The sequence below is a fragment of the Triticum aestivum genome, chromosome 5D, assembly GCF_018294505.1.
Source record: "Triticum aestivum cultivar Chinese Spring chromosome 5D, IWGSC CS RefSeq v2.1, whole genome shotgun sequence".
NCBI classification, from domain to species: Eukaryota; Viridiplantae; Streptophyta; class Magnoliopsida; order Poales; family Poaceae; genus Triticum; species Triticum aestivum.
The window spans coordinates 370,491,190-370,501,736 of record NC_057808.1 but is presented as its reverse complement, the minus strand read 5'-3'; the positions used below and the strand labels follow the sequence as shown (position 1 = coordinate 370,501,736).

At 42.8% G+C, this 10,547-nt stretch overlaps 1 protein-coding gene across 2 annotated transcripts; it reads left to right on the top strand.

The window, feature by feature from the left end:
• The first annotated feature begins 855 nt into the window (after positions 1 to 855).
• On the top strand, positions 856 to 6,218 carry LOC123121835 (uncharacterized). 2 transcript variants are annotated; one of them, XM_044541903.1, is made up of 4 exons: positions 872 to 1,178; positions 2,855 to 3,432; positions 4,887 to 5,075; positions 5,864 to 6,218. In XM_044541903.1, the coding sequence occupies exons 2-4, from the start codon at positions 3,184 to 3,186 to the stop codon at positions 5,939 to 5,941; spliced, it is 516 nt and encodes a 171-aa protein (XP_044397838.1). In that variant the 5' UTR covers positions 872 to 1,178; positions 2,855 to 3,183; the 3' UTR covers positions 5,942 to 6,218. The 2 variants fall into 2 exon arrangements, with proteins under 2 accessions (XP_044397837.1, XP_044397838.1); XM_044541902.1 differs by lacking the exon at positions 2,855 to 3,432 and having other exon boundaries at positions 856 to 1,178.
• The last annotated feature ends 4,329 nt before the right edge of the window (positions 6,219 to 10,547 follow it).

Sequence of the window (10,547 nt, the reverse complement as noted above, 5' to 3'; positions counted from 1 at the left end):
CGTTTTTGTGTTTTCCTGAAGGACGGGCCGGGCCAGCCCGAAGCCCGACGGGCTTTTACGTGTTCGGGCCGGGCTCAAGCCCAGAAAACAGGCTCGACGGCCGGGCCGGGCCGGGCTCGGGCCTGGGTTTTTTGCGTCGGGCTTGGCTAGGCCCGGCCCGTCCCAAAGCCCGGCCCGGCCCAAGGTATGGCCAGGTATAGTGGGATCGGAGGGGTCGGCCCAGAGGGAGACGGATGCGACGGAGAGCGGAGAGGGAGGCAGACTGGCCACGGCGGCGTCCGCGGAGCGACCCCGCTAACACTCTAAATCACGTGAAAAGGGTCAATATTGCCCTTGAAAATCAGCGGGCAGATCTAATCACGGAAAAAACCTCAGACATGCAGCCTATAGCCGTGATGGATTTCATTCTAGTAAAAGTAAGGGGCTGGTGGCGGTGAAAATAAGGTTGGACGATTCATTTCAGAAGTGAAGCCGAACACAAGAACCAAAAAAACAGGATCTTGAATTACCAAACCACCAGAAGTTGCTATGCTGATTTTGTTTAGCCAATAGGCAGAGAGAAGGGGGATTCTTCGGTACGTACCTGTTAACACAATGCTGCAGCAGGCGCTGACACAGGCTTGGATCACGGTGTTTTCCTCTCGGTTAAACGGCCGGATATCCTGAATGCCAAAAGCATTGGGAAGGTAGTTCCACGCCGTGATGCAGAGAAATGCAAGCAGAGCCGCCGCATCGTTGAGCTCCGGGAGAACCCCAGTGCTCAGGGCCAAGCGCATTGCAACCACCGTGAGGCTTCGTTTGGCGCGAGTGGATTGGAGGGGTTTCAAGAGGATTTTCCTCGCGTGGGCCAGAAACCCCAAAAAAAACCGTCGGCCCATTTGGTACAGGGGGTTTGGATGGGCGGATCCTCTCTAATCCCCTTCGATCCTCCCGAACCCACGCGACTCAGAACCCTTGTCGAAGGACTCAGGGAATCTCTCGACCGAGCGCACGCCGCCAGCCACGGAGGGGAGGAGCCCCGCCGCCGGATCTTCAACGCCGCCGCCACGGAGGGGAAGAGCCCCGCCGCCGCCACCGAGGGGAGGAGCCCCGCCGGCGAGAGGAGGAGCCCGACGCCGCCGCCCGATTCTACCCGACGCCGGCGTTACTCCTCCAGAATACTGGTGTTCTCCCCGGTGGTAAGTCATCGCTGCCTCTCCCCACCTCTGTCCTAACCCTACCCGGCGAGCTCGCCAAGAACGCTGTCCTCTTCTAGCCCCTCATCGACCCTAACCCTACCCGGCGAGATTGCCGTGATTTTCTGATGGTGATGGTGATGGTCTGATGGATCTTGGAGGATTGACAGTTTGTAAACTACCTTTTTCACCATTTCAAAAAAAAAAAACTACCTTTTTCACCGTAGGTGATGATCTGATGTTGATGGTGATTGAAGTGTGGTGTAGAGCTGTTAATTAGTGATGGTGATGGTCTGATGTTGTGGTATCTGAAGTCTAAACGACATCTTTCTTGTTTGTAGCCGCTGTTTACTAATTCATGAACAAATCTACTGCCTTCCTTTCTTTGTCATTTGTATTTGTATATACTGTATACTCTGATTTGGGTGCTTGTTCTGATTTGTATTTGTATATACTGTATACTCTGATTTGGACTTGTCCTTGCACTAGCGACTGACATAGCAAAGTGAATCGTCCCGCCGCACAGGTCAACCGGGACAGCGAGATTCACTGGCTTTGCTGGTGTGCATTATGATGTTTCCGAGATGAGATCACTCGGCAAATTTTTACAAATATGATTTTAAGGATACCTGCTACGGTGCGGTGGAATCAGTGTTTGGCAATAAAGAAACAGTGATGATACATGTTTTTTAAGTAATATAGAGTATAGTTGTTCTTGCTGGATCGAGAGCACCTGTGCTACCTTAGATATGATACATGTTTCTTCCACAGCCCAAAGGGGATTAGCTTCTTCTCATCCATTGGAGCAATGGACAGTGGGTATATTTAGACTAAATTGTTCGTTTCCTTGGCTTGGATCAGCACTAACTAAATGTGCTGCCTCCAGTAGTGCAATAACTCTACAGTGCATCATAAATTGTTTGCTCATCAGACTTTGTTGTGAGTTTTCTCTTCCACGAAAAAACTGTTCGGTCTGGAAGTTTCTGTATTCTGTATGTAGTTGGCTGATTTTGGAGCAATGGATTGTGTTATGAATGTGTAATCTCTTGCTGCTTGTTGGTCTGAAGAAATATTCATGGGACTGCCCAGTGAATGTTCAACGTTACTTTCGTGTCACATCAGATTCTTCTTGCTTTTGTGTTTGTTACTATTTGATTTAATCTGGAAGTAGTTATGTGCCTCTTGATGTAACTCTAACAAGGCCATGAAATAATTCATACTATTTCTTCATTGTACTTTTCCCTTTGCAAACAGTCTACAGCCTACTCGGTTATCGTCTGTTTGCAGGGTCCCTCGAAATCGTCTGTTTGAGAGTCTCCTCGGTTGCTTTTGTGTCTGCGCTACTGCTGTCTTGTGGTTGGAATTTATGCTCCTGTCATGTACTCTCTTCCAACAATAGTTAAGCATGCAGAACATCAAGTGATGATTTTCTCTATGTTGCATAAATAGTTAAGCATGCTTAAATATACACATGTCTTGCCTAGGACTTTTCTCTATGTTCCAAGTCATGCTGATGTAAGAGAATATGTTGCTGTTATGTGACAGCGCAATTATGTGATGATATATTGATTCCAAGTCAAGCAAATTATGTTGTTCATGTGAAGAACTGTTGCAAGATTAGATTTTTAACTGTTTTACAATATTTTAATTCAATATGGCAATCCCTTTCTGTCAAACAGTGTTTTGTACGGAGGGGAATTTGAGGGATGTGTGGCTGGAGGGGGATTTGAGGTTTCAAGGGGATTGGGTGGAAGAGGGGGATTCACCAAATCCCCTGGAATCCTCTCCTTCCAAAACCTCCACAATCCCTTGCTGTCAAACAAGGCCTGAAGCGCCGGCGAAACACGACCGCCGCCGGGGCCGGGGGGAATCAGGCGATCGGCGCAGCCTCCGTCGACAGGTGGTCCTGGGAGCGCGCGGACGGCGAAGGACGCGCACCTCCCCTAAGACTGCTCCACTTCCCTGGCCCCGTCGTCCCGTCTAAGTCGCCGGCGGCGTGGACGCAGCGATGCTGCGGACGGTGCTGCGCCGGGGAGGGGCGGCCATGAGGCAGGCCGCGCTGGCCGAGGGATCTACGGGGAACCTTCTACGGCTGAGCGTGGCGGAGCGGGAGCGCTCTCGGCGGCGTCGGCGCGACCCGGGGCGCGACGAGTTCTTCGTGCCGACGCCGGAGTCGCTTAAATGGCTCGACTCCGTCACCCTGCCCATGATCCTCACCGCCGCCGCCGTCGCCCTCTTCACCAAGCTCCTCATGATGGTATCCTCCACCCTCCACCCATACAAAATTCCCCTTCAATCCCTCCCTTAATTCTTGTTCGTTTATCCTCTCCCAGCAGAGTAAAGATGTACTGTAGATAATTAAACAAATGTAGATCTGGGTATTGCGACCAGAACAATCCATAGAAGGTTATAGTGCTACAATATCACATCATAGAAGAACACGTAAGTTTAAAATTTGATTATCTAGGACAGCGTCAAATGCCAACAAAAACAACTAAACTCAAGTTTGTAATGTGAATAATGAAATTAAAGACTGACTACAGAAGCAATGGAGATTATCTTTAACCATAAGGAGCCTAGTGGCAGTAAAAACCTTTTTGAAGTATCAATCCTGAAATTCAATACTACCTAATAACTCGACCTATGATTTTGAGAACATCGTCAGCAAGAAAACCATCTTGAGTAATAAACAAAAAGCATATGAGATATCAACGTAAATCAACGGTTACACTAAGCTCTCATCTACCACTCTACCCACTTGATAGTTCTAAGTTATAGCTTCTCCATCTCCTTGTTCCTTCCACTGTCCCCAAATGATTGGCCTACAACTGCGTAATACAGCCCTGTCATGCATGCACATATGCTAATAATTAGATTATGTGCTTCTAAAGTTAATGTCATGTAGATTCAGTTTCTACTTTATAGAATGACATGTCAGTTCAGTACATTGATCGGAAATTGTATGCTAAGGTTCAAGCTTTCTTACACTAAAATTCTGAATGAGCGCATTCATAGCTAATAATTTGCAGTCTTATGCATTCAACTAAAGTTTCTAATGCAGCACTTGTCACTGGAATGGAATGTTCCATTTACTTCTAGCTAAAACTGAATGTTACACACTGAATGAGTTACATGTTAGCACTCAGCATTGGACTTACCTTGCTCTGATAATTGATAATTATACAAGCATAATTATAGAGTGGCTGCAAGACATGTGAGCTTGTAGAAATGTAACCTCTCAGAAGGAGCAGAATTTTGGAGTGGTTTATTTATGCTAGTACTGTTAACAATGCATAAAATACATTTACAGAAGAGACATTCCAAGATTTCTTAGTGGGTCAAATGATTCTCTATCCATGGAAGAGTAGTGCATAGAGCATCTCTAACTTTGTGCTATCCAGGTATAGTTGTTTTTCTTCGATGTTACAGTTCGACTTTGTCTCTCCCCTTTTAATGGCTTCATTCAAGAAATGTTCAAACAAATTTATGTTAGTTATCTCATGAACTGATAGTCACCCAGATTTTCATGATAAGATATGTGTGTCCTTGTCTTGTAATCATCAAGCCTGCTGTTTGCCAGATTATCTACCTACCGCATACTACACATGTCAATTGAATAATTTAACTCAGCATTGTTTGCATGTGTTCAGAAGATCTTCTTTCTCTTCTGAATTTAGTATGTTCTGAACCTTTTCCATGTTTTCTGGGTAGGAACATGAAGCCACAGACCAAGAAAGGAGAGAACGGAAGATAAAGAATAGTCACCCTGAGCAAGGAACAGTAAGGATGCTTTCACGTGAAGAGTGGGATGAAATCCAAGAAGTCAGGCCAAGGACCCCTTTTGAATCAAAGTTAGCTCGTCCACATGCCCGCTTAAGAACTGGGGAAAAAGTGCGGCTGGTAAGTAGCTGACAGAACTTCGTTGTTATAATCTCATAGATGCATTTTCATACGCTAATTCGACGATAATTGATGGTATAATATATCACTTTGGAGTGAGTTTACTGGATCCACAGTCTTGCTTCCATGATGAAAACAGATGTATTGCTGATTCATAGTAGATACTACTGTTCCATGTGTCAACAACTTGCTGCTATATATAACTAGCAGGGTCACCTGTGCATTTATGGTGCTAGATTTGGTTATCCTGTGTCCTCTTTAGTTATTTGGTTAAATTCTGCCAACCTCCTTGCAGAATTATTGTGCAAGGGTAAGGCTGTCTAGAAATTCCCTTCCCCAGGCCCCACCTTGTGTGGAAGCTTTGAGCACTTGGTACACCTTTTATATTCTGTATATGATTTGAGTCATTGTGGTAACTCTGGAGTATAATAGAACCTATAGCCAAAATACATCTTGAGGAAACAAGCTTGCAGTTTTTGGTATGTATATTTTGATTAATCAGTGTAGTAATTCTGGAGGCATTAGTCACTCAAACATGCCTTTATTAGTTTAAAAGTAAGGTTTATATTGTATTGCTTGTCGGATCAATTTTGTCCTGTCCGCATCTCTTTTCATGTCTCAGTGTTGGTAGGGTAGGCAGCAAAGTCATCTCTTTTCTAATGTGTTGATTTTACCCACGTCCTCACCTAACTCAGTAGAGTTAAAACCTGCATACATTTTGAAGGTTTGACCTGCCTTTCGCTTCAGAGCTTGATGCTAAGACTTGTCTTGACATGTCTGCCTTGCAGGAGGATGCCAAGGATTGGGCTGTTGATGTGCTCACTGATGCTTTTACTAGAGCGGAAGAGAGTGCTAAGCGGAAATGATTCAGAAGAAAGGCACAGCAGCCAACACATCCAGTTTGAAGTTTTTCTTTAGAGGAAACACTTTGGGGGTTTTCTTGAATGCGCATTTCATGGTTTCTTTTGAAGTTTGAGTTGCCGACTCCTCGTAAATGCTAACTTGCGCGGTGAACTATGGTAGCCGCATAGAATAAATTTTCCTTGCTACTGTATATATATATATACTCCTACATACGGTTCCTTGCTATGCTCATATCATTTGTTTGAATGCAAACTGCAGCAGTAGTGGATTATAAGTGAAGGGAAGGAGGGGTTGTATACTTTCAGCAGTTAACGTTTAGATCTCAGGCGTTCTTTCTTTTTCATTTCATATTTCATAGTATTTATTTTCAGCAGTGTTGGTGTGCTTGCGTACTTTGAGTGGACGCGTTGTTCGCACACGAACACGTCACTGTGTACCTCTAACGCCGAGGGTGATGCACCACAACTCACGTCAAAGGAGACCCGTCTGGAAGCGTGGTACGCAAGCAATCCGGCGGGTGATTTTGAGGACCCGAAACCTCACACGCCCGGGAGGGACCATTGTAAGGGAGCGCGACGACTATGGTATTTATATCAAAATTGATTGTTTCGACGAGACGAAGACAATGCGTGTATAAATTTTTCTCATATGAGGCTGTCTTGGAGGCCTAATTGGCCAAACAATACTCTTCATACAAAATCCTAGTACTTCGAACATAACTTCGGCCCTCGAGATGAAATCGGATGGCGATGTCCCAAACTTCAAAGATGTTCATGTCGACATGGAACTTTTTCATGTAGGTCACTTCTCCATTTGAAGACATGTTAATTAAGTTCTCGACAGTGCCAAAATCTGGTGTCAACACATACTCCTTGTTTTTCGGCAAAACTTGTGTGCCGAAAAATAATTTGCATGAATTTTGTTCTAAGCACGATGTCAACACTCCATTGGTCATTTGCATGTTTTTAGGACGATAAGTATATATCGGCCATCTTTACTCTGAGGGCGATAATTGTGTATCGGCCACTTAGATTAGCAACAAAAGTGTAGCTAATGGAATATATGATGATGTGGTAATACCCTTGCATGATGTAGGAAATTATATTGCATTCATGGATCAAAATAAACCCATGGAGGGCAACCAATCATACTTGAAGATGAATTCCATGGCATCAACATCAATGGCGTAGTTGGGGAATGTGGATAATGTGTGGATCGAAGATGTTGAAACCTTCGCCTTGGTTGTTCATAGCATTCACTCTTCTCTTTTTCCACCTTTGATGCACTTCTTGCAATAGAAGCTTGGATATCATTTTTGTTTTGAGTGCCTCCTTTGGGAACTCATGTCATCTTCTTCTTTTCCAGCTCTTGTGCATTAAGATTTTGCAACTTCATCTTTTGCCAATACGGTAAGCCGAGTGGGCACCCCGGCTGTGATTTTGTTTGAAGTAATGAAAATTCTTGTTTTACCTTGTGCACTTTCAGCTTCTTCTCTTCAGATTTGGCACTTGATTGACTCATCTCATTGTCTTTAGCAGCCAATGTCAACACTTTAATTGGCTCTTTTTCATTTGAGATCAAATCTGAAGTAGCACTCTTACGACCATCTCTTTTCACGCGATAAACTTGCTTGACCACCTCTCTCTTCTTCCTTGAGCTCTGGACTGATTCCTTATGATTGAAACGGTCTTTGATGCATGATTGTTCAAATGTTGATCTTCTTGGAGTTGCATAATGTTGGTGAGATGGTCTAAAATAAGATGGAGAATGTGCCACTGTATCATACCTGTCAAATGATGGATATTGATTTACATGAGCATAACGAGGTATCCACGACATTGTCATTGACGGCCCAAAATAAGGATATGAATACGCTGCATTGGAATTCTCATTTTGGCAATACCGATCCTCAGTTTTGTGCCTAGGGGATGATCTTGACGCTTTTGAATTACTTGGCCGATAAGTAATCTTCTCGTCACTTATCTTCTGATATTTTTTCAATAGTTGCGTGAAAGTAACTTTCATTTTTTAGTGCTTCCTCAGCCTTTGCTTGCATCTATCTTTAGATTATCTTGTTGCCCCCCAGTACTTGGCGTCTTCATTGCAACTTTAATGGAATTTTCGCCCTCAAGAATATTATCATTGCGCCCTTGAACAACTTCCTTACTTGAAAGCTTGATCCCATTATCCGCATTTTTTACCTTCTCACGTTTAAATGCATCGGATTGAAGCAGTCAATGCAAAAATTGTTTGCCATCAGGACCAATCTGACTAGACTTGTCTTGGTGTTTCAACAAATTTCAATCGTCCTTTTTCAATGCCAATTTAACTATTTGACGAAACATATTGCAATCCTCAAAACTATGCTTAAACGAATTATGCAACTTACAATACATTTGTCTATGGATAGATGGCTCACCATGATGATCAAGAATTCTAATATAATTATTTCTCAACAACAAATCAAAGATTTGATCACACATTTTTGAATTGAAGGTATAATTTTCATTTTCTAGCCGATCTTGTTGTGAGAACAACTTTGGAATTGAGCAAACGAATGGTTCAGATTTGACATCTCCCCCTTCGGCTATGAGTTTTCTTTTGCATTCCTTTTATGATGTCATTTGGTAAGATATTATACTAGCATCGGTTTTCTTAAAAGAATCTAACCTTGGCTTTAAGTTTCTAAAACAAAAATAGTTAGAATATATATGCCACAATTGAGACCAAGTGTAAGCTAGGTATGAAACAAGCAAAGCTATCCATGTAGATATAAACTCTGAAGACAACGGGAAAAGCTTTGATTATAATATTTTTTCAATATCGGTCTTTCTGAATGGTGCAATATGTTGACCGATATGCTTTGTGATAATCAGATTGCTAATAAATAAATTACCATTCTTCATTGGTCTCTCAATATTGCTTTTGAAGATTTTTCTAATAGATGCATCAACAACAAAGTTATGACCAATCGGAATATAGGTAAAATACTTGTTAAACATACCTCTTCAATTAGGTTGGGAGAGCATGATGGTGGTGTGACTTGAACAGTATCGTGCTCCATCTTTGGATGGCTCCACAACACCTTTTCATCACATTTTTCTTGTTTCCGTGTATCGTTACTTTGAAGATCTTTGTCAACCAAACTTTGTTCGGCTACTTGTTCTTGTCCTTGAGGCTTGTCAATTTCTGTGGCACGTAACTCATAGGACAGGAAGTAGGTTCCATTAACTTCAGAAAAATCAAGCACAGTCGTTTTGCTATGCTTGCCATGCCCTTTCTCAATAATGCTTGCCTCTTTGGGCTTGATGGACTTAGAATATATACTACTTGATTCAGCTTTTTCAAGCGAAGCACTTCATGTTTCGAATCATCATTCTTTTCATTGATTCTACCAATTGGTAAGGCTTGTTTTCTTTGAGCCAATTCTCTATTAATTTTCTCTTGGCGAAGTACTTGCACCCTATCGCTAGGGCAGTGGCATCGCAGAGGATGAAACCAACACTGGTTGAGAGCGACCTCGATGGTGTGGTGTAGCTGACCACGACCGTGGGGACGGGCGTGCCGGACGCGTGAATGGAAATGGAGAGTCCATGTCGAGTCCTCCTTTGGTGAGCGAACAACAACCATGAGTGTAGGGGAACTCAAGAAAGGAGGGTTTTTCAGAGCTGGAGCGCCACTTTCCCTCTCCCTTCCGTTGGACTGGGTTGCATCATGCTTTTGGGCCGATCCTGCTATGTGTTTCCACGGGCTCCACGTGTTGTCATCGGATGCGCAAAGAATGGGATACACACATCCAGTAAATTGGATGCAAGTAACATGATCCTTCTCCTTTTCAATTTCTTCCCTGCTTTGATGCTGATTATCCCTTTCTACATGCAGTCGCTAGGCGCTTGGTACTACAACTTCTACATCTCGACGATTTTGGACAATAAAGGTGAGGCCCTTTGTATCTCGATGGCAACTCTACAACGGATGTCTTGCTTCCAGGCATATGTAATTACGCCACTTTGATTGCCGACTGTCTTCAACAGCGATGATGGTCTACCTCTGCGTGGTCTAACTCTACCTCGGCCAGGTGTGGTGCCACGAGGAAGCACCCAAGTACATGTGTGTGTGCGCGTGCGTGTGTGTGCGTGTGCTAATATAGATTAACTACAGATAAGTACTTCGGTCCCATCAGTCACCACAAAGTAAACCAGCAGCAGCCAGCAGTACAAGAATTCTCTTAAATACTAAAAAAATTATCCTACTTATTTTAACTCAAAATTAAGCTATTATTGTTCTAAAAATATTAGAATTACTTGACTTTGAAAACTATATTCTCGTTGAATTTAAGGTGACTTGCATATACTTAATGATTTAGTTTAATCTTTTAAAGTGAAAGTTTAAAATATTTATTTTAGAGTTTATATGGTGGAGAAATTATTTGATACAAAATATTATGGATTTTTAAACGACTTTAACATTAATTTTAAATCCATATTGATAAAAGACACTAGAAATCAAAAATAAATGCAGCATAATTTAGATTATAACTATGTATTATTTGGAATTATAACTATGTATTATTTGGAACAAGCATTAGGAGCCACTGAAACTAGCCGA

Excerpts from the sequence above, each read along its gene's own strand:
- LOC123121835 (XM_044541902.1), top strand. The coding sequence starts at position 897 with ATGGGCGGATCCTCTCTAATCCCCTTCGATCCTCCCGAACCCACGCGA. Across the intron at positions 1,179-4,886 it reads TACTGGTGTTCTCCCCGGTG|GAACATGAAGCCACAGACCA; the intron begins GTAAGTCATCGC and ends TTTTCTGGGTAG. Across the intron at positions 5,076-5,863 it reads CTGGGGAAAAAGTGCGGCTG|GAGGATGCCAAGGATTGGGC; the intron begins GTAAGTAGCTGA and ends TCTGCCTTGCAG.